The sequence below is a fragment of the Rana temporaria genome, chromosome 4, assembly GCF_905171775.1.
Source record: "Rana temporaria chromosome 4, aRanTem1.1, whole genome shotgun sequence".
Taxonomy (NCBI): domain Eukaryota; kingdom Metazoa; phylum Chordata; class Amphibia; order Anura; family Ranidae; genus Rana; species Rana temporaria.
In genome coordinates, this window is record NC_053492.1 from 62,910,268 (window position 1) to 62,934,928 (window position 24,661).

At 45.1% G+C, this 24,661-nt stretch overlaps 1 protein-coding gene across 4 annotated transcripts in view; it reads left to right on the top strand.

Moving 5' to 3' along the window:
- OPN5 (opsin 5) overlaps nt 1–24,661 on the top strand; it is a 195,124-nt gene that overhangs the window by 148,526 nt on the left and 21,937 nt on the right. For all 4 annotated transcript variants that reach the window (XM_040348481.1, XM_040348483.1, XM_040348479.1 and 1 more), the window contains exons 3-4: nt 657–776; nt 17,865–18,035. In XM_040348481.1, the coding sequence (XP_040204415.1) occupies nt 657–776; nt 17,865–18,035 (291 nt within the window). The remainder of the gene's footprint in view (nt 1–656; nt 777–17,864; nt 18,036–24,661) is intronic.

Here is a 24,661-nt window from a genome sequence, read left to right on the forward strand (position 1 = left end):
TAACCCTCTCGGGAGAGAGCTTCCCAGAGGGGGATATCTATTGTGGAGAGGGGCCGTGAGAGCCGCCGTGGTACCCCAGAGCAGGAGGATCGGGGCCACTCTGTGCAAAACGAACTGCACAGTGGAGGTAAGTATGACATGTTTGTTATTTTTTTTTTTAAACTGAACCTTTAAAACCACTTTAAAGCCCACGACGTGACCGCGAGAGGAGCCGAGCCTGCCCGACTATACCCGAGTGTACTGCGCTCGGTATATGTCGGCGCAGTGGTTCGAACAAAGCAAACAAAGCGCGGGAAGCGGGTATCGGCGTATATCGCGCACCCACGATTTTGCCCTATTGCCCTGTTAGTAAGCCAGAACAGCTTACTGAGGAGGAACAGGAAGTGAGAAATTCAGACAAAGAAAACAAAGAAAAAAAAAAAACATTTAGATGGGAAATCGAAGGAAAAGGTAAGTGAACCAACAATGCACTAGCTTAAAGGAACCTATTTAGAAAAAAAAAAAAAAAAACCTTTACAGCCCCTTTAATTGTCTCTACGGTCAGAACGTTACATGATCTAGATTTCACTGTGGCTTAAATTGCTGGATATTGATTTAAAAGAGGTAGAGTAATTTGTGGGCTTAATTCTCTTTAGTAATTGTCTTTCTCTTTACAGGTGTTCTCTCCACTATAGGAAACAGCTATGTATTGTTGATGGCATGCCGAAGGAAAAAGAAGCTCAGACCAGCTGAGATCATGACCATGAATTTAGCATTTTGTGACTTGGGAATATCAGGTAAATGCAAGGAGCCATAAAACTCAAGCAGATTATTAAAAATTGAATAGGTTGTGTTGGTTTTAAAGATTGTAATAAACAGGTATTGCTGTCTACTGTAGTCCAACTGAAGTCCTCTAACATCCATGTATTTTGTAATGTCACTTGCAACTGCCAACCGGCTGCAGTTAGACATGATGGGCCAGATCCACAAAAACGGGCGTATATTTAGGCGGGCGTAGCGCATCTCATATGCGCTACGCCGCCGTAAATCAGAGTGGCTCCTAGGGTATCCTCAAAGAACTTGCTCCCATATGCGGGCCGGCGTAACGTAAATCTGCCGGCGTAAGCCCGCGTAATTCAAAGTAGGCTTGGAGTGGGCGTGTTGTATGGTAATCTGGTATGACCCCACGTAATTGACGCTTTTTACGAATGGCGCATGCGCCGTCCGTGGACGTATCCCAGTGCGCATGCGCTAAATCACCTTGCAAATAGTCAATGCTTTCGACCTGAACGTAACTTACGCAAAGCCCTATTCGCGGACGATTTACGCAAACAACGGAAAATTCAACGCTGTCTTGACGTCCATACCTAACATTGCATACGCCTCATAGAGGCAGGGGTAACGTTACGCCGAAAAAAGACTTACGTAAACGACGTAAAACAATGCGCCGGCCGGACGTAGGTTTGAGGATCGGCGTATCTAGCTAATTTGCATACTCTGCGTGGAAATCAACGGAAGCGCCACCTAGCGGCCAGCGTAAATATGCACCTAAGATCTGACGGCGTACTAAGACGTACGTCAGTCGGATCTAGCCCACATTCAGTTGTATCTTGTTTTGTGGATACAAAACAAAGATACGACGGCGCATCGTAGAACTTACGCGGCGTATCAATAGATACGCCGCCGTAAGTTCTTTGTGGATCTGGCCCGATCTTTTTATGCACTTTAAAGGATAAGAAGTTGTTGTTTAATGAAGCTCCCTACCCCCCTTAGTGGGCTTGTATATTGCCCAAGGATCTTACTGCCAGCATGGACTTGGTCACCTACTCCTTATTCGACCCATTCATTTCTATGGGGAGAGCCATGCTCCAAGAGAACTCTGGAGGCTGCCGCAAGTATGGCTATCCATAGAAATAAATGGGACCACACTGCACATGCACAAAATGAAGAAGACCGCCTGGGTCCTTGCTGGTGGTAGAATCATTGGATCAGGACTGAAGGTGATTAAAAGATCATTCTGCCTGCACTCAGAGGGGTGGGGGCTTCATTAAAGGGCAAATTGTACCAATGTTCATTGGTGTGCGCAGCCAATTGCATTAGGGTGTGCACCACAGAGCACAAACACACATGTGGGTATATCAGCAGAGCAGTGGGTGGTATCAGTAGAGCAGAGACTGTTGTCAGTAGGGCAGTGGACGGTGTCAGTAGTTTTATTTTTCCACTTCTGTCTCACAGAGCATACACACGTTCGTGAAAAAAAAATGCTCCAGCAAAGCGCAGTGACGTACAACGGCACTATAAAGGGGAAGTTCCATTCGAATGGCGCCACCCTTTGGGCTGCTTTTGCTAATTTCCCCGTCTCATAACTTGCTTCTGAGCATGCGCTTTTTTCCCCCCCTCGTTAAAGCGTACACACGACCGTTTTTCACAACGTAGAGCAGGTTCTAAATTTTTAACGGGCATTTTTCTCGTCGAGAAAAATGCTCTGGAGCGTACACACGACCGTTTTTCACGACCAATTAAAAAAAATGCATTTTTCTTGTCATGAAAGACGGTCGTGTGTACGCGGCATTACAGCTGAAGTCATAATACCCAAACATTCACTGCATCTGTAATTTTTTTTACCAGGCTTCTTCGATCTTTCAACTTTGTCAAGCTGGGTGGTGCCAACAGGGCCATCCACGGTTGGAATTTTGGCCGATTCAGCAGGAATTGGCCAAAATTCAGGCAACAAATGACCAACAAATAAATCTACTCTGAAATAGACACTAAAATAAAATATAAGGCTCAGGCAGAGAGAGCTGGTGAAGTCATTGTTATGCATACCACGCAGATCCATGGCATCAGGTTGACCTTTTGATGACCAATCATTCAACCAGTCATCATTTTACCCAGGAGCCAAGAATTTGTGAGGATTCCCATCAATATTCCATTATTTTAACACCTTATGGATTTATCACGGTAGAATATTACTGTGTGTTCCCAAGAGCCCTTTCATTTGCTCTGCTGACCTTCAGAGCCGCCTTAGTATTTTTCTTAAACTATTCAAAAACAATTACAATCATTTGTAGTGCAGCAAAATAAATATTGATTTGTCTCAAATGATTTTGGCATGATAAAATCTTCAACTATTGTGTGTTATTCACTCACTGGACATGTTATTAGGTACACTTCTTCAATTGCTTGGTAACACAAATTGCTAATCAGCCAATCACATGGCAGCAGCGCAATACATTTAGGCATCTAGACATGGTGAAGACGACTTACTGAAGTTCAAACCAAGTTTTAGAATGGGGAAGAAAATCTATGAATGCACAACACATTGAATCTTGAATCAGATGGGTTACAGCAGCAGAAGACCACACCAGATGCCACTCCTGTCAGCTAAGAACAGGAAACTGAGGCTGCAATTGGCACAGGCTCACCATAAATTGGAAAAATGTTGCCTGGTCTGATGAGTCTCGATTTCAGCTGCGATTTGCAGATGGCAGAGTCAGAATTTGGCAGAAACAACATGAAAGCATGGATCCATCCTGTCTTGTATCAACGGTCCAGGCTGGTGGTGGTGTAATGGTGTAGAGCAGAGGTGTCAAACTAAATTTAATCGTGAGCCACCTCAGCATTATGATTGTCTTCAAAAGGGACGGTTGTATCTGTAAGATTAGATGTCCAGCGCATCCCATCCCCTTACATTAGATGTCAAGAGCCACCCGACCATAGGAAGTTGAGTCCCCTACTCTCCCTTACATCACAGTGCACCCCCTTTCCTTATGCTGCTGCTGGGAAGAAGCTGAATGCATTGCTTGAAAGGAGAAAATACAAGGTCCGGAGGAGGACCAGAGGAGGGCTGGAGCTCTCCTGCAGGAGAGGTGTAAGGGCCACATGAAATGGCCTGGAGGGCCGGATTCGGCCTGTGGGCCTTGTGTTTGACACCTCTGGTGTAGAGGATATTTTTTAGGCACACTTTGGGCCTCTTATTACCAATTGAGCATGGTTTAAACACCACGGCCTACCTGAGTATTGTTACTGACCTTGTCCATCCCTTTAGGACTACAGTGTACCCGTCTTCTGATGGCTCCTTCCAGCAGGATAATGCACCAAGTCACAAAGCTCAAATCATCTCACCACTGGTTTCTTGAACATGACAAAGAGGTCACTGAACTCCAATGGCCTCCACAGTCACCAGATCTCATCCAATAGAACACCTTTGGGGGGGGGCGTGGCCAACCGCCGAGCTGTATGGAAGCCTGATCTCACAGCTCCTGCACTGACCGGAGGATTTTTCGCCTAAACAGCTAACCTACACCCTGCAAATGCATCATCAGAACCAGCACACACTGGGGAACCCACCCGGCAACTCCAGAAAACGGAGAGAAGACCGCCCGCCTCGGAAGCTTACCGACTTCTTCTCCTCACCTCACGGCGCCTCGATCCAAGATGGCGACCGCTCACCGCGAGGAGGGAGGACACACGCTGGCATGCCTGAGGCTGTGGATGCGCCTGTACATCCCAGCTCACCCCTTCACGACCCACCGCCGCAATCCGGACCATCCTCCACTACTGCCAGCCCTGCCAAGGCGCGGATGCGGATGGACTCTAATCCCCAGGCCTATGAGGTAAGGCCTGCACTGGACTGTCTCCCCTCACTAGCCCCAGCATCCTCCCCCATAGCTGCATTTCCCACCGCTGATCAACCAGTCATGGACACAGTACTAAAAGACATGCTGATGTCCCTACATAGCTCGCTGCACAGCGACATTGCTACCATGATTTCTGCCTTTAAAACCGAAATAACACACGTGAACAATAGAGTAGGCCGCATCGAACACCAGATGAGCGCCATGACAGTCACAGTTAATGACTTGGTAGATGCCCACGACCACACTAAAGAGGACCATCAATGGTTGCGCGCCAAGATGGCGGACCTCGAGGACAGGTCAAGGCGAAACAATGTGAAGATACGTGGCATCCCTGAATCGGTCATACCCGCCGACCTTAACACCTACGCCAGACAATTGATCACCACGCTCCTACCTGATCTCCCCCCTGTGGAAACGATCATTGACCGAATTCACCGCCTGCCAAAACCCTCTCACCTACCACCTGAAATACCCCGTGACACTCTCATGAGGGTTCATTTTTACCACACTAAGGATATGCTCATGTCCAAATCCAGGCGCCTTGGCCAATTACCTGCGCCCTATACGAAACTGCAGCTTTTCGCTGACATCTCCCAGTACACCCGTCAACAAAGAAGACAACTCCAAACCATAACTAAACCACTGAACAACCACAAGATTCCCTACCAATGGGGCTTCCCGACCAAGCTCATGATCACCAGGAATGGAATTAAACACAATATACATACGGTAGAAGAAGGCATCCGCTTCCTTAAAAAATGGCACATCATTCCGGATGGCAACGCAACACCCCAGGAATCGTTCCCCGACAACCTGCAATCCAGCGCCATGGAATCTCACCCCAGCGTGGCTAATTGACCATAGGGTTAGTGCACTCATCCCAAATCTCCTTGATATGCACTCCGGTCGGTGCCTGCTCGTTGCGGTTGATACACGGACTTTTACCCCCCAAATACTCAGTAGTCATTTCTGACATACTACTGGCCACGGTGTCTTCAACACACCCAGCACTGTTGTTACCCTATTTGAAATTACTGTTCGTATTGTTAACCCTTCCTAGTGATTCCTCACTGTCTTCTTTCTTCCCCCACTCCTCCTGACCCCCGGAGAGCACCATACTCCTGAGAAGAAATACTCCCTGAACTGAACACTGATCCTACGCCGCATCCCACCTGATTCCCCCCTGGAAGATCCACAACGAACCGTGAGTACCTGACTGTCCACCCCTACTACACTCTACCAGCACAATGCCAAAATTCATGACACTAAATGTAAAAGGCCTGAATCACCCTGCAAAGAGGGCGTCACTGTGGAAAACTGCTCGCACTTCTCTCTGTGACGTTATATGTGTGCAAGAAACGCATTTTAAATCCACGGCAGAACCAACCTGTTCTAACAAACTTTTCCCAACTATCTTAAAGGCCTCTGGCCCGGAGAAAAAACATGGAGTCTTGATCGCCATCAAAGACACTATACTTTTTACCCTCCACAACAGCATAGCGGATGTCAATGGCAGATACCTAGCTCTAGACTGCTCCTTGGACAATGTCAGATATACCATAGTGAATGTTTATGCTCCCAACACAAGACAAATCAGCTTTCTATCTAGACTTATGAAGAAACTCAGTCGCTTTAAGCAAGGACACCTCATCATCTGTGGGGATTTTAACATGGTCCCCGACAACTCAATCGATGCCTCTTCCCGAACAGGCAGGAATGCCTCACCTATGGGCTCCTTCCTAAAAACGCACGACCTGTACGACGCCTGGAGGTGTCTCCACACCACCGAAAGAGACTATTCCTACTTCTCCCCCCGCCACAATTCCTACACGAGAATTGACTACTTCCTAGTGGACAAATGGTCCCTTCCCAGAGTCTCGAACTCAGAGATCTCCACCATTACGTGGTCTGACCACGCACCCGTCACCATGTCCTTAAATGCCTCCCCCTCCCTTGCACGCTCAAGGGTCTGGAGGGCTAATGCGGCCCTCATTCAATCCCCACATCACTCTGCATATATCAAAGACTGCCTAACCGAATTTTTCTCCCTGAATGCAGGTTCTGTAAATGATAACTCCACGCTGTGGAATGCCCACAAGGCTTTCATACGTGGAATATTTATTCAGTTAGGGGCAAGAGAGAGGAGGTTGAAAACGCAACGTCTAGACACCCTGACATCTGAGATAAGAACGTTAGAGGCCCAAAACCAATCCAATCCCACTCCTGCTACCAAGAACAAATTAGACCTCCTAAGGAGTGATCTTAGAGCCCACCTAATGGATTCCTATGAAAGAGCGCATACCTATTTCAGGGCTACCCACTACTCCACAGGCAACAAAGCCGGTAAAGCAATGGCTAATAGAATCAAAGGCCAGATCGCCAAAACTAAAATTACCCACCTGTTCCACCCTTCCTCAAAACGGAAGCTTATTGACCCCACAGAGATTGCTGATGCTTTCAGCCACTATTATAACACTCTGTATAACTTAAAGGATGACAGTTCAGTACCCCAACCTTCTCCCCAAGACATAGCATCATTCCTCCAAGACATCAATCTCCCTAAACTGTCTGCGGACCAATTGGAGTTACTGAACGCCCCTTTTACTCCCCTGGAAATTCAAAACACAATCTCAGGTTTGCCCCCCAACAAATCCCCTGGCCCTGATGGCTTAACGGGCGAATACTACAAAAAATTTGGCCCAATACTCGCACCTTTCCTGACCAAAGTCTGTAACGATGCTGCATCCTCCTCCTCTCTCCCCCCGGAAATGCTGTCCGCCCTGATTGTTACTCTACCGAAGCCAGGCAAGGAACCCACATGTGCCCAAAACTTCCGACCCATTTCCCTCCTTAACTTAGACGCTAAAATCCACGCTAAACTAATAGCCAACCGTCTGATAGACTTAATGCCCCTGCTCATACATAAGGACCAGTCGGGCTTCACTAAGGGTAGACAGACCTTTGATGCAACCCGTAGACTCATTGACCTCATCCACACGGCGGGGTCGACTCGAACGCCTTCTCTGCTCCTATCACTGGATGCGGAGAAGGCGTTCGATCGAGTCCATTGGGGCTATATGCATGCAACACTCGTTAAATTTGGGTTTCAGGGCCCTATACTATCCGCCATCATGGCGCTGTACTCTTCCCCCTCAGCCCAAGTATATACCTCGGAAATACTCTCGAAACCCTTTTTGATTTCCAACGGCACACGCCAAGGATGTCCCCTATCACCGCTAATCTTTAATCTCATCATGGAACCTCTGGCAGAACACATTAGAACGCACGACTCAATAACGGGCCTTACAATTGGCACCTCGGACCATAAAATCAATTTGTTTGCCGATGACGTGATAATAATGCTGACTAACCCCCTCTCCTCCCTGGCTTCGGTACAGCTACTACTGCAGAGATTTGGTAACGTATCTTATTATAAGGTGAATGAACAAAAGTCATATATTCTAGACATAGGCCTGGACGCCATCACTAGCAACTTACTTAGGAACATATACCCGTATCCTTGGGCAGACGCGGGAATACCATATTTAGGCATCACGCTGACTAAATCCACATCAACCCTATTCCCCCACAACTATACTGAACTAAAACAGATACTTATCCGTGACACCACAAACATTTCCAAACATGAGTTTTCCTGGGCAGGAAGGCTCGCAGCCTTCAAAATGATGGTCCTACCCAAACTACTATATATTTTTCGGACACTCCCAATCCCACTGCCACAATCCTACCTTAAATCCCTACAGTCCATACTGGGCCACTTCCTATGGCAAGGCAAAAAACCCAGGTGTAGCCAGACTAAACTCATTAAACACAGATCTGTAGGGGGTATGGGTTTAGCAGACATCAAAGACTATTATGTGGCCACCATACTGTCACAAATGCGGGAATGGATGGCAGAACACCCCACCACACTCTGGGGCGATATAGAGTCCAAAATGATCCCAGGCTCCAACCTGTCCCGTTGGCTATTCAGCACAACTGTCAAACACCCACAACTCTCACTGTACTCCCCTACCATTCAGGCCACTGTCAAGGTCTGGAAGTCGCTCCTTTCCTCCACGTGGCCGACTCTCGCAACTAAACCCATCCCTATACCTGTTGAAACACTTCAGCTGCTAACTCCTGACCTACCTATCCCCCAATGGATATCTGACCGCGCATCCCACATTCACGACTTACGACCCTTGGTGACTAACACGTCCTTTCCCCACATCCAAGAGACCTTCCATGCCCCTGCTTCAGACTACCTTACATACTATAGATTGCAACATTGCCTTAGGGAAACTAGATCCCTGGAAAGATCTTTACCTCTAAACATATGGCGCTTCCTCTTCTCTGATATAGCGAAGAGCAAAGGCACCTCCTTAATCTACTCAACCCTTCAGGAAAAAAACTCCTTCACCAAATCCAAACCACTCCTAGACTGGGAATCTGACCTGCTTACCCCATTCTCTGACCATCAATGGCAGACGGCGATTAAATCTAACCACAAATACACCTCCTGCACCTCCTTATGGGAACTCTCCCAAAAATTACTGATGAGATGGTACCTTACGCCATCTAGGATAGCTAGATTCCACCCCGACACATCTCACGACTGTTGGAGAGAATGCAACAACCCCGGCACTCTTCTCCACATCTTCTGGTCCTGCCCATGCCTGAGACTGTTATGGTCCTCTGTGGAGTCGATGCTACAATCCATGCTTGGTATACCCATTTCCCTGACACCTCCGCTAGCCATCCTTAATCTGACCATTGAGGACATTCCATCACCCTTGAGACTAGTGACTGTACACGTCCTGTTAGCAACAAGACTTCTGATCGCTCGAAACTGGAAATCCAAAAATGTCCCTCCACTAATGGAAGTAATAAAAATGGTACAAACCCACTATACATACGAGACCACCCTTGCACGTAGAAAACACTCTTGTTCCACCGTGCTAACCCTTTGGGATCCCTGGCGAGTCTGGTATAATGGCCAGAAGACCAATGGATTCACCCTCTGAATATACTGGTAAACTCTTGATGCTCTCTGCCTTCCCCTCCTTCTCCCCCCCCTCTTTACTCCCCCCCCCCTCCCATGTTAATACAACTATATTCTGATGTTCATTTGACATTTATCTGATGAATGTATAGTTGGTGCAGTACGTGGCGCGATATTAACCTCTTTAAGAACCCACACATTACTCTGTACTGTATACCCTAATGTATTTGATACTGTTGTATTATTTCATTTGACAAATACTAATAAAAACCATTTGAAAGAGAACACCTTTGGGATGTGGTGAAGATTCGCCTCATGGATGTGCGGACAGCAAATCTGCAGCAACTGTGTGATGCCATCATGTCACTATGGACCAAAGTCTCTGAGGAATGTTTCCAACACCTTGTTGAATCTATGCCATGAAGAACTACATTAGGGCAGTTCTGAAGGCAAAAGGTGACCTAACCCAGTACTAGCAAGATGTACCTCCATAGGTGTGCGCATCCTATTGCATTAGGGTGTGCACCCCAAAGCGCAAACATATTTGCATGTGTGTGCATGTGTATATTCAGTTTACTGATGGTGTCAGTAGAGCGGTGGACAGTGTCAGTATGGCAGAGATTGGTGTCAGTCGGGCAGTGGACAGTGTCAGTAGTTTTTATTTTTATTATATTTTTTTATTTTTAGGAGCCCCATTAGGGAGCTTTGGTGAAATATCAGGGGTCTATTTCTGTGCGTTACTGCACGTTTAATTCTGTATATTTCTGTGCATTACGGCATGTTTAACGTTGTATATTTCAGTGTGTTATGTGCCGTTTAATGCTGTATTTTTCTGTGCGTTAGTGCACATTTAACGCAGTATATTTCGGTGCAATCTGCACCACACAGGGTGATTAAGGTGTGCCCAGACACACCTGGCACACCCTGTGCGCACACCTATGTGTACCTCATAAAGTGGCGCACTGTATTTGCGCAGCGGTTTTTCAAACGCAATTTTTTGTCAAAAAATACACTTTAATTAATTAAAAAGTAACTAAACAGTAAAGTTAGCCCATTTTTTTTTTGGTATAATGTGAAAGATGATGTTACGCCACAAGAATCATGGGGGTAGATTCAGGTACATTTGCGCAGTTCTTACGGAGGCGCAGCGCACCGTTTTGCCGCTGCGCCTCCGTAAATTACCTGCGCTACGCTTGATTCACGGAGCAGTAGCTCCGTAAATTGCGTAGGCGCTCCTGAAAAATGCCTGGCGTAAGAGCGCGCAATTTAAATGATCCCAATGGGGGGCGTGGATCATTTAAATTAGGCGGGTTCCCGCGCCGAACGTAGTGCGCATGCTCCGTCGGGAAACTTTCCCGACGTGCATTGCGGTAAATGACGTCGCAAGGACGTCATTTGCTTCAAAGTGAACGTGAATGGTGTCCAGTGCCATTCACGATTCACTTACGCAAACGACGTAAACTGCGTACGCAGGGCTCGCGTAGGGTTGTGAATCGGCGTCAGTATGCAATTTGCATACTATACGCTGACCATTACGGGAACGCCCCCTAGCGGCCATCGTAAGAATGCAGCCTACGATATGACTGGCATAAGAGCCTTATGCTAGTCATATCTCAGGCTGCAGTCGACGTAACGAGGTTCCTGAATCAGGAGCATTCGAAACGCCGGCGCAAGTAAGCAATTGCGCTGCGTAACTATGGTTACGCAGACGCAATTGCTTTTTGAATCTGGGCCATGATCTTTATTCTAAGCCCAAAAAAATCGTGATTCTCATTTTAGCCAGAATTGTGTAGCTCTGGTACCTTGGTACAGATATAAAGCATCAGGGAGAGTTCGAAGGAGCCTGGCACTGCACCTGCTATCCACGGTCACAATACTTTGGAGGCTCGTTTGCCCAAAAAATTATAAATACTTATTTGTTTAGCACATATTTTTTTTTTTTCTATTGAAAAGCCTGTGGCGTGCAAAACACAACCCAAAAACTTTTTTTTAGCACATATACTGTATGTGCTTTTTTCTTTTTTTTTCCCCAAGGTGGATTGTGCCACCCACTCCTTCCTGCACCAGATCAGGCCACATCCTTTTCAACATTGGGGTATTACTTGCACAGGGGGTAGAACCCCCCCCTCGCTTGCAATGCACTTTTGTCCCAATGCTGGGTGACAAGAGCCTATACAAGAGCCTATACCCCACCTCCTTGTGCCCTAAAAAAGGGGTCAAGGTGTAAGTAAAATGAAGATAATCCACGTCAATAGAGAGAGTCCAGAGAAGGGCAACAAAGCTAATAAAGGGACTGTATGATCTTAGTTATGAGGAAAGGTTGCGAGCACTGAACTTATTCTCTCTGGAGAAGAGACGCTTGAGAGGGGATATGATTTCAATGTACAAATACCGTACTGGAGACCCCAAAATAGGGATAAAACTTTTCTGTGAAAGGGAATTTAAAAAAACACGTGGCCATTCATTAAAAGCAGAAGAAAAAGAGGTTTAACCTTAAACTGCATAGTCAGTAGTGTATTTAGGTTTTGTGCTGCCTTAGGCCTGACTAAACTCGTGCACTTCCTAATTTAAATATGACCCACCCCTTCCTGTCAAGGCCACACCCCTTACTGTTTAAGACCCACCCTGAAATTTAAGTGGGGACACAAGTTCTGAGGGCCTGGGGGGGGGGCAATAAATTCCCCTAATTTGCATAGATTTCTTCTCACTTCCTGTTTGGCTATGGGGCAGGAAGTGAAGTGAAATCTCTGCAATGGGACAGGGATGGTAAAAATTAAAATAAAAAAGTGTTCTACTTTAAGCACAAATTTATGATAATTTTATGGAGAGGACTAAGAAGATATAACCAGGTCTGTGCTCCAGGATGATAGAACAGTCACAATTAGAAGCAGCGCCCCCCCCCCCACAGTTGCGTAATGCTGGCCACCCGCATGGGGGTGCTAGACTAATTTTCCTCTCAGCCCAGTCCGCCCCATAAGACTGGTGCTACACTAGCCGGTGGGGACTCTTTCCGTGCTGCCCCCCTGCAAAGTGCTGCCCTAGGCCTGGGCCTTGTTGGGTACAGCATTGCGTAGAGTGTTCTTTACTGTAAGAGCGGCAAGGATGTGGAATTTCCTTCCACAGGCAGTGGTCTCAGTGGGGAGCATCAATGGTTTCAAGAAACTATTATATAAGCACCTGAATGACCACAACATACAGGGATATACAAGGTAATATAATCACACACATAGGTTGGACTTGATGCAAAGGCGGATCCAGAGTCTAGTCTCAGGAGGGGCACTGCCAGAAAATAATGTGTTGCTTACAGAACTGTATTTAACGTATCGTACAGTCCTTACAGAAGTAGAGTATGTAACGTATCGTCGCCATTACTAGTAAACAATAAATAAATAAAAATGACATAAATATATTTCCTATAGTTTGTAGACATTATAAGTTTTTCACAAACCAATCAATATACGCTTATTGGGATGTAAAAAATATATATATATATATAGCAGAATACATATTGGTCTAAACCAATGAAGACATGTTTTTAGATCAAAATCAAAAAATATTGTTTTTTTTTTTAAATTGGCGCTCTTTTTCTGTTCGAATCGTAAAAAATAAAAACCGCAGAGGTGATCAATTACCACCAAAAGAAAGCTCTATTTGTGGGGAAAAAAACATCAATTTTATTTGACAATTGCGCGGTCGTGTGACGCTGTTCCCAATCAGTTAAAGTAACACAGTGCCGTTTCGCAAATAATGGCCTGGTAATAAGGGGGGGGGGGTAAACTATAACAATGTAATAGTGATGACCTGTCACCCGCTGATCTTTTCGCACTGCGCAAGGCATCTCAGAATAACAAATACCCAGCTGCAGTCATTTAATCACCTTAAATCCCAAATGATGGCATTGGCCAATTTGGTGCTGGAGCATCGCTACATAGAAGTCAATTCTTTTTCTGCAGCTCATGTAATGCAAAAGGCACAAGAACATCCATTATGTTACAACACTGCCACTAGTGGTCATTAAACAAACAGCCATACTGTCTTCAATCCAGACAATAAGCTGTTTACATGTAAAGACTGGAGAAGTCACATCAGAATGGATTGAAGAATTATATTAATAAAATATTGTTGTGAGACCAATTCATTTAAAAACAGAGTTGAAATTAATAGGTGAGTTTAAATTTAATCTGTGAGGATAGATATATGGGGGGGGGGGGGGTTTAAAAAAAAAAACTGGAGCACTCAGAATCTAGTGCAGCTGTGCATGGTAGTCAATCAGCTTTTAACATCAGCTTGTTCAAATAAGCTTTGATCCAAAAAAATCTGAGAGTTTATAGGTTTCTATGTAGAGCTGTAACGGATTTAGCATGCTCCCGTTTTAGTAAATCTCCCCCATTACTACTACTAAAAAGTAAATTTTGACATGACATTTATAATTATACATGCTGAGATCTATACTTTGGTACTCCCTTTTAGTGTGGGGGGTGTTTCCATAGACATCTGTGCAGAAACCCGCACAGATGTTTCTGAAATCGCCCCTGAAGTCGGGACTGACAACTCATTCCAGCTGTCAGTGTGAACCTAGGCTAAATAAAAGGATTTGGGTAGCTATGGAATGCTTTTGGGATAAGCTGCCTTGGTGTGTGCAGCCTATTACATTAGGGTGTGCACCTCAGAGAACAAACAAAGTGGATGGTGTCGGTAGAGCAGAGGTTGGTGTCAGTAGGGCAGTGGACAGTATCAATAGTTTATTTTTCTTATCTTTTACAATTAGATTTTTTACAATATTATTTTTTACAATATTATTTTTTATTGTTTATTTGTTTTTATTTTTTAGAAGCCCCACTGGGAGCCTTTGGGGAAACGTCAAGGGTGTAAACAGAGAGAAAGTGACAGAGCTTCCTCAGTCCATTTCTCTGCAGCCTCAGCTGCACTGGACAGTGAATAAATGGGAAAAGCTCTTTGCTGAGCGGCTTCTTGTTCATTCACAAACTGAAGCATAGTAACCGTTTACTATGCTTCAGTTAAGAATGAACACAAGAGCGATCATAGGCGTGTCTAAAGGCACACCCTAAACCTGGGGTTGGCAACCTGTCAATGGTGGGCAGGTAACAGGTGAACCACAATCCTTCCTTGCCGACCCTCAGAACATGGACAGGAGAGGCGGCGGGGGTGGAATTTAGTGGACTGATCTGTATTTTCCTCCTGGAGCAGCTGAAAGGTGTAAGCGACATCTTCGTTGCCGTTTGCGTTCCACGCTGGAACGCATACGGCGACTGCGCACTGACGTCATTGCCCGGCGCCGTATGCGTTCCACGCTGGAACGCGGAAGTACTGAGCGCAATCAGCGCTGTCCTTTTCACACATGCCTGCCTGCTATAAATTCACTCAGCTGCCAGCAAACAGCGTTCCTTTATTGTTGGCCGTAGCCAGCCTGAACCCCAGGCCACGCTACCATCAAACTACAGCTTGTTGATACTCCCTAAGAATTAAGCATTATCAAACCGGATCCATGCTACCATCAATACCTTACCTGCTGTTGGGACACCAAAACCTATTTACCTGCAGGAGACCCTCATTACCAGTGGCGGCCCATCCATAGGGGGCGCCCGGGCGCCGCCCCCCACCTCCTGTAGTCTTAAAAAAAAAACAGGCCCTTTAAGGCTTTTAAAAATTTGTTCTGCAGCGCCGCGCAAATAACATACACTCATGCATTGCATCAGTGTATGTTATTGTGGCCAGCCTATTCAGATAACCGGACATTGGGCGCCGATTATCTGAATAAGGACAGCTGGTTGGCTGTGCGGAAGTGCCTATCAGAGCCAGCGGCTCTGATAGGCTTTCCCAGTACAGCCCTTCAGCTCCCGGATGTCTTATCCTCGGAACGTAGTGGGCTATGTCCCTTGGATAAGACTGACGGCCATCTCAGCCAATCAGGTTCACTGATTCTGGTTATCAGTAACCTGATTGGCTGAAGCGTCATCGAGGGCGGCAGAAGACATCGAGGGACAGTGGAAGGAGGATGGCGAACCCCAGAAAGGTAAGTGCCGGGCGGGGGTCTAATCTGACTGGCAGCATTTTACAGGGCACAGTGGGGACAATTGATGTGGGGACAATTGATGTGGGCACAGTGGGGACAATTGATGTGGGCACAGTGGGGGACAATTGATGTGGGCACAGTGGGGACAATTGATGTGGGAACAGTGGCGACAATTGATGTGGGCACAGTGGCGACAATTGATGTGGGCACAGTGGCGACAATTGATGTGGGCACAGTGGCGACAATTCATGTGGGCACAGTGGCAACAATTGATGTGGGCACAGTGGCGACAATTGATGTGGGCACAGTGGCGACAATTCATGTGGGCACAGTGGCAACAATTGATGGCATGGCACAGTGGCTGCGTTTGATGGCACGGCGGCTGCGTTTGGCATGGCACAGTGGTGACAATTGATGGGCACAGTGGTGACAATTGATGGGCACAGTGGTGACAATTGATGGCACAGTGGCTGCATTTGGCATGGCACAGTGGCGACAATTGATGGCATGGCACAGTGGCGACAATTGATGGCATGGCACAGTGGCTGCCTTTGATGGGCACAGTGGCTGCCTTTGATGAGCACAGTGAGGCTGCAATTGTCTTTTTTTTTTCATTTGTTTGCGCCCCCCCAAAAAAAATTTGAGCACCAGCCGCCACTGCTCATTACCTCATTTCATTGCTGACAACTATACTCTGCTACTACTAAGTAACCTCATCCTCTACAAATGGATAAGTACCCTTATTTCCATACTTCAATGCTTTAGAATTACCCTGTTCTCATATTGCACATACTATCTATAGTAATTGAACCCTGCTCAAGTTTAAATTACCACCTTGCTTGGGATGAGCTACTGTGGATTCATATTACTATTGTGGGACTTTTCTTACTAAATATTTCTTGAGTACTTATGAAGATTACTGCTTAATTATACGTCTTAGTTTATGTCTTAAAGGAACATACATTCCTAAGCCATTCATATAATCACCAGCTGTCTCTCCCGAAAATATATTCCCCTAATACAGTATTATTCTTATGCTACGTGCATGACATTTGTTAACTATAGAAAACGTGCTTCTGGCCTGTATATGAAACATGTTCGCATATACCTTTTAAATTAGAGGTTGTAGGTATGTAGTAATACCTCCTCCCTAAGTTCCTCAACGCATTCCTTTCTGTGTGACAGATGATGTAATGAACCCCAAACTCTTTTTCCTAAGACTAGAGTGACGCCTGGGGTCCAGTACTGAATGTCATATTACATTGAGAAATGCATTGACCCCTTTAAAAAAAATCTAACCGCAGTTGTGGTACACTCTCGTTCACCGTAGTTTGTGACACAAGTAGGCTTCTCTACCTCTCCTTTTTGTCAACATTCAGCTGCCACAGGAGGAAAATATAGGGGATCAGTACTAATATATGCCACCCCTCCTTTTCTTGTTCTTCTTCCTTCTGTTGCCGGGGTCCCTCATGTGCTCCCTTGCTCCCCCTTTATCCCATTGTTTCAAGATGGAGAGGGGAAGAGACCGGTAAATATGTCAAATGCATATTTGTTGGAGCTTTGGGGTGCACACCCTAATGCAATGGGCTGCTCACACTTATGGGAGTGATCAGTACAGATCATTTACTGTGTTCATTCTATCATCCTGAAACATCTCCAGCAGCAGCCAGCGAGGGAGGATAGGAGGAAAGCTGGCAGCACTGCAGGGGAGAGACAGGGGATGCCAGGAAGCAAGGGGAATTGGCACCCCCAGGGTGATTAGGCTGTGCCCAGGCACACCCAGTACACCCTGTGCACACGCCCATGATAAGCTGTTAGTACCATTGCCTTGCCTTGGCAGATGTTTCATTTTTCCCCAGAAATGCAAAGTGTAGGGAGTTATTTTCTTTACTAAGATGCGTGACTGTCAATGATCTTGGAAATGCATGCAGTGGGTGAGTTGAGACGTTTAAGTCATCTCTGGCTGCATACTTGTTTCCTGTCCATCCCCCACCAGGCAGTGATATCAGGATCAGGATGGAAGTCTCAGAAAAAAGTATTGTAGGAAAACTGCTCTGCTTATGTTTAGGGGGGTAGCAATGATAGTGGAAGAATATACACATAAGATGTAGACTGTATTACAGCACAAGAAAAGATCTAGCCATAACAATATACAACTGTGTGTGTCATGTGATCCGATCACTGATTACTTTCCATATTGTTGCAGTGTCGGGAAAACCATTCACCATCATATCCTTTTTCTGCCATCGCTGGGTGTTTGGCTGGAGCATCTGTCAGTGGTATGGATGGGTTGGCTTCTTCTTTGGATGTGGGAGTCTCATCACTATGACAGTGGTCAGCTTTGACAGATACATGAAAATCTGCCATCTGAGATATGGTAAGTTCAAGATTCGGATATGACTGGAAATGCAATTCATTCGAGCCTATCTCTTTATTAGAAAAGTATTTTTTTTTTATCAGACATTATTATTTGAAGTGGGGTGTTGGTAGACCCTGGTACCCAAAGCACATACCCAGCTCTGCTTCTGAGTGTCCTGGGTTTTCTTTTGAGATATGGAGATAACTTCTATACAGTATACAGTTCTGGAACATTGTATATTTTATCTTCTTTTCAGTCCATCTATTATTTATTTTTCCATTATAAAATAAAATTACAGCTATTAGAACAATGATTTTTTGTTCAAATAAAAAGATTACATTAGTCTTAGATTTGATCCAAAGTGGTCATAATGGTACCCTACCAGCCCTTCAACATTGAAATGTGTGCCCAGAGGTCTGTATGGCCCCTAAAACACCCCTTACCTTTTAATTATGTGTATTTTTATTTAATTTTTTCAAATAAAGACAGCACACTAGGGTTGCCACATAATCTCTTTAAACCCGACCACATATGAATTACACAGGTTCTGAGGCTAATTTATTGCAGATAAGGCACCAAGTGAAGGGATGAGATGGCAACCCTAGAGTACACACAACACTCAATTTGCAGAACTTGCTCCAAGAAGAAGGCCCAACACTGCCTCTGTGCTTGTGTTAAAAATTCTGTCTGACATCCTGCCTCTAGTGTAACTCATTTAACTGTCTGTGTGATCTTATCCCTCCTGCTATTCATGTATACACTATATTACAAAAAGTATTGGGACGCCTCCCTTTAAAAGCACATGAACTTTAATGGCATCACAGTCTTAGTCCATAGGGTTCAATATTGAGTTGAAATATATATGTGATACATGGGTATATTCATGGGTTTTTGTTTTAGGGGGGAGGGAGGATTGGGGAAATATAAAATGAAAGGGGAGGAGTAAGTAGTGATGTGTCGGATATAGATTAGAGATAATAATAGGTAGGGGGGACCTGGAAGTAGACATACAGGAACCCATAGAACCTATTTAGCTAATACTGAAAGATCTAAGTAGAGATAGATTATGTGTATACGTGATTAAAAATGGAAAAATGAAGAGAAATGAATTATGTACAAAAGTAATGGAAGACATGTAATATACTACTTGTACTCCTTGACTATAAATAAAGAATAATACATTTTTTTTAAGAAATATATATGTGATTAGGCTATCACTCAACCATCAATATTGAGTTGGCCCAAAGCAAGGTCCATAAAGACATGGATAGGCGAGTTCGGGGTGGAGAAATTTGACTGCCCTGCACAGAGTATGCCCTGAAAACAAAAAACCTCCTGCTACTCAAGGACTTCAACCTTTGGGCTAACACCTCTCAGGACCCAATCGCCACCACCTGCATCAACCAACTGGAAGAACTAGGTCTGCAGCAACTGATAAATGCTCCCACGCATGGTTCGGGTCACACCTTCGACCTCATCCTCAAACAAAATATGGACATCAACATACTGGACAACACGCCTTTACCATGGATGGACCACCATGCCATCAAATTCAAAATAACCAGTTCTCCAAAAACCTACAAACTCAAAAACAACACACTGGACAAGATCGCAGAAAAAACTACACTCGCAACTCTTCAAAACCACACTAGCAAACCAAATAGCAATGCTAAATCAAAACCGTTCAAAGGAAGAAACACTCTACGGCCTTAACAAAACTTTACTACAGACAGCAGACATATTTGCTCCGAAGCACAGAGCACTCATCCGCAAAAAAAATCAGGTTGGTTCAATGACACTCTTAGATCCCTGAAGCATGAACGCAGAAGAGCGGAAGGGGCCTGGAGAAGGAACTCAACTAAGAAAAACCAGACAAAATACAAATTACTCACTAAGAAATACCACAAAGTGATCTCCAAAGCAAAAAAAGAACACTTCTCGGACACCATTTTAAAAGCGTTAAACCGGCCTCCGGGAACTTTTCAAACTAGTGGCACAGACCATGAACCCCACCTGCCTAGAGCCCCCAGCAAACGAAACACAAGAATTCTGCAATGAATTATCAGATTTCTTTATCGACAAAATCGGAAAAAAATTGAAAAAAACAACCCACGCCGATCGACAGGAGCAGGAAGAAAAAAGACAGATAAATACACTACAAGCAATGAAATTTAGTCTGGTCCCAATCACCATCGACACCACCAAAATCATCATCAGAAACCTCAGAGACAGCACATCACAGAATGATATTATTCCCACAAAACTTCTGAAAGAATGTGCTGACATCTTGGCACCGACCATAACCCATCTCATAAATCAATTGTTCAAAGAAGGTACTGTGCCGATCTCCCTCAAGGAAGGCATTATAAAACCCCTCCTAAAGAAACCGAACCTCGACCCCAAAGACCTTAATCACCGCAGACCAGTAACAAGCCTTAACATCATCTCGAAGATTTTGGAGAAAGCGGTAGTACAACAGTCACAACTCCATTTGGACACCTACAAACTCTTAGACCCACTACAATCGGGTTTCTGTCCTGGCCACGGGACAGAAAAGGCACTTCTAAAAATATGGGACAACGCCCTCAAAGCAGCAGATGAAGGAGAATCATGTCTCCTGGTGCTACTGGACCTTACCGCAGCTTTCGACACAGTAGACCACAAAATGGTGCTCACTCGTCTCACAGAAGTAGCCGGAGTCGCAGACTCTGATCTACACTGGTTCGCATCCTTTCTAGAGAATCGATCCCAGACAGTGAAGCTAGGAGCCTTTGTTTCAGAAGCATGTACAATTACATGTGGTGTGCCTCAAGGATAACCTCTGTCGCCCGTGCTCTTCAACATCTATCTCCGCTCACTCCTCCATATTTTCAGAAAACGGGACCTACTCTATCACTCCTACACGGATGACACTCAACTCTACCTTCATATCACCGGGAAAAAAAGACCAATACGACGCACTAGAAAATTGCCTCTTACTGATCGCCAATTGGATGACAGAGAGTTCCCTCAAACTTAATGGATCAAAAACAGAACTTCTCTTTTACCACGCAAATTGAAAGAAAAACTCCAGGACAACAAGCACACCTCCCATCATCCTTGGAAAAACCATCACCCCTAGCACCAAAGTCAAAACCCTCCGATTCATCTTTGATTTAGACATGACATGACAAATAGTATCACCCGTAGACTCATCCCCTTCATCCCGGATAAGGACAAAGCAGTAGTAGTCGTAACAATAATCAATGCTCAACTGGATTACGCTAACTGCCCTCTACCTAGGACTTCCCAAATACCAAATCTTGCATCTACAAGTCATCCAGAACACAGCCGGTCGACAAATCAAAACCTGCTCTGCATCCCCAAGACTCGCTACAAATCTAAAGGAGAACGTAGATTTGCGTCCAGGGGCCACGGCTGTGGAACGTGCTACCAGCCATCATCCGCATGGAAGATAACCATCGCGCCTTCAGGAAAAAACTGAATACCCACCTCTTCTGAAGGACAAGGACCTCCCCGGACAGAAGCGCCTTGAGGCGATTTAGTTCGCATTTGTTAGCGCTATATAAGTTTCTCACTCACTCACTCACTCAGAGTCCTGGCCTCAACCCCATAGAACACCTTTTGGATGAATTAGAGTGGAGACTGCGAGCCAGGACTTCTCATCCAACAGTACAAAAAAAGGTCACTGACCCTAACTATAACTGGTCTTCACAGCAAGACGCACTGGAAGGGCAGACGCATGTCAAATACAACCAAAGAATTTCCAACATCAGTGCCTGACCTCACAAATGTACTTCTGAAAGAATGGTCAAACATTCCCATAGACACACTCCTAAACCATGTGGACAGCCGTCCCAGAAGAGTTGAAGCTGTTACAGCTGCAAAGGGTGGACCAACTCAATATTGAACCCTACGGACTAAGACTGGGATGCCATTAAATTTCATGTGCATGTAAAGGCAGGCGTCCCAATACGTTTGGTAATATAGTGTATTTAACAAAACAGCAGGTAAAAAATGGTGCAGACAGCTAATGCTATGCTTGCAACACATATTTTTGACAATGACAATAAATGAATGAAGAAAATATTAAATATAGATATAAGCCATAGACTCCCTTTAAATGTTAAATAGCTCCTTACACCATATTAATATGACACTCTGTCAGCTAGATCCCTTTATAATGGGGATTTTGGTTGAGTTAGAAACTTTCCATATAGGCGGTAGGCCTATACTATGGTCATGCGGCAATATACGGAAAGTATCCCAGGGTTGGGTTACTTTGAGAGGTAGTCATATAAGAGTAGGGGTCAGACCCATGTGAGCAGTACAGATAATCAGGTAGGAGTTATGTTGCCTACTAGTGGAGGAATAAATTCTGCAAGAGGCAGGATCCAAGAGTGTCTGGTCAACCCCAGAGCCTCTTGAGATGGTTGTGTTGACCCTTGCTGAAAGTGATGGACAGACAGACAGATAGACAGACAGTGACTAGTAAGATGCAAAGTAGGTATATAAAGAGCTACTGAGCCAAGAATGCTCATATGGAACACAAAGAACAATACAATGAGCAAAACATTTCTAAAGCTGAGGGAGTATGGGCTGAGGAGCGGAGAGGGATAATACCAAATCACACTACACTACAGGAACATAGCAAACACCAAGGATCAAAAGGCCAAAAAGAGTTCTGGATCAGACAAAAATGACCTAGTTAGTGGCAGATAGATACACGATTGTGAATTCTTGCCAGTGTTAAAAAACAAACAAAAAACAAAAACCATAAAAACATTTTGTTTTGGTAGCCCTCATCCCCACTAGATAGTAAGCCTCTAATTCTAGATTAGATTAAACCGTGAGAAATACTTACCATTTCCACTCTCTTATGCTTCTATTATATGAGTTAGCCATTTGCATCCTCATAGTGCCGCACACACCTCCAGTGGTCCTATAGGGTACAAGAAGAGTGGCCAGATAGCTGGTGAAGGAGAGCAGCTTCGAGTAACTGATTGTCCACTGGGAAGGAATCATGCAGGAGGGAGGAATACAGTAACTATTTCTGTCCATTCCTCACCTCCTAGACCAGCCTTTAACCACCAGGGTTGTCTATATTCCCATTGCATTCATTCCTGGATCACAGCAGGCTCATATATAGCGGGTGCTGGTGAATATGTGTGTTGATCTGTGATATGTCCTGCATCCAGCTGGTAATTGCTAGAAGATCTATGGTGTGCTGGTGAATATGTGTATTGATTTAACCACCAGGGTTCCTCCAGAAGCTGCTACGGGTTCCTTGAGAGGAGATCAATTTCCGCATTTCTCAGATATGTAACCACCACTGACACCAATTATCTTTTTAGCTATCTGTAGGGCGGGCATTCTTCCTTTTAACTACCTAGAGAAAGTGTATCCTTTCCACTAACCACTACATAAATGTATGGTGGGCTGTAGATAGAGGGCCATATTCTCAAACATTTCAGGCGGCGGAACGTATGTACTTTACGTTACGCCGCCGCAAGTTTAAGTGGCAAGTGCCGGATTCCCAAACCACTTACCTGTGAACTTGCGGCGGCATCGCGTAAAGTCCACCCGTGTAAGCCATCCTAATTCAAATGATCCAGGCAGGGGGCGTGGATCATTTAAATTAGGCGCGCTCCCGCGCCGATCGTAATGCGCATGCTCCGTCGGGTAAATTACCCGACTTGCATTGCGCTAAATGACGTGTCACAGACGTCATTTGTTTTGACTGTAACGTAAATGGCGTCCAGCGCCATTCACGGACGACTTACGTAAACGACGTTCAATTTTGAAATTTCGACGCGGGATCGACGGCCATACTTAACATTGAGTACGCCACCTAGGGGGCATCTTTATCTTTACGCCGCGTATCGCTTACGGAAACGACGTTAAAACACTACGGCGGGCAAGCGTACGTTCGAGAATCGGCGTGACTAGTCATTTGCATATTCTACGCTGACCGCCACCTAGCGGTCAGCGTAAATATTGCAGCCTAAGATACAACGGCGCAGGCTGTTGTATCTTAGGCATGTTTAAGTGTATCTCAGTTTGAGAATACACTTAAACATAGGAAACGGACTTACGTAGGCGTATCTGTTGATACGCCTACGTAACTTGTTTGAGAATATGGCCCAGAGTAACTATTAGCAGGGATTTCCTGAGACCAGAAACTTATTTCAAGGGTTCCTTCAGTATAAAAAGTTTGAGAAAGGCTGACCTGGACTAAACAAATATTAGAGGCTTAATCTCTGGAAACAGGAAGGAAGCAGCTAACAACTTTTTTTTTTTGTAGCTGGCTAGAGTTTATCTTTAAAGTGTAACTACTTGTTAGTTACATACAGTATATTTAAAATATTTTAGCAAACATCGTTGGCCACCCCCACCTGCTGCCATTTGTATTCGGTCTAATTCACTCAGGACTTTAATTTTAATTTAATCTTTGCCCTGTGCAAGGATCATGTTGACCCACATGGGGGTGTTCCATGCATCCCTGTGTGAGTAGTCCCATTTGTGTCTATTGGGGTACGGCAACTGCAAGGACACAGCCACTGTGTCCCAATATGACATCCCTTTGGGTGAGGGGGTGTGTGGGTGCATGTCCCCGAACTCACCCCAGGTACATTCGGGTTCAT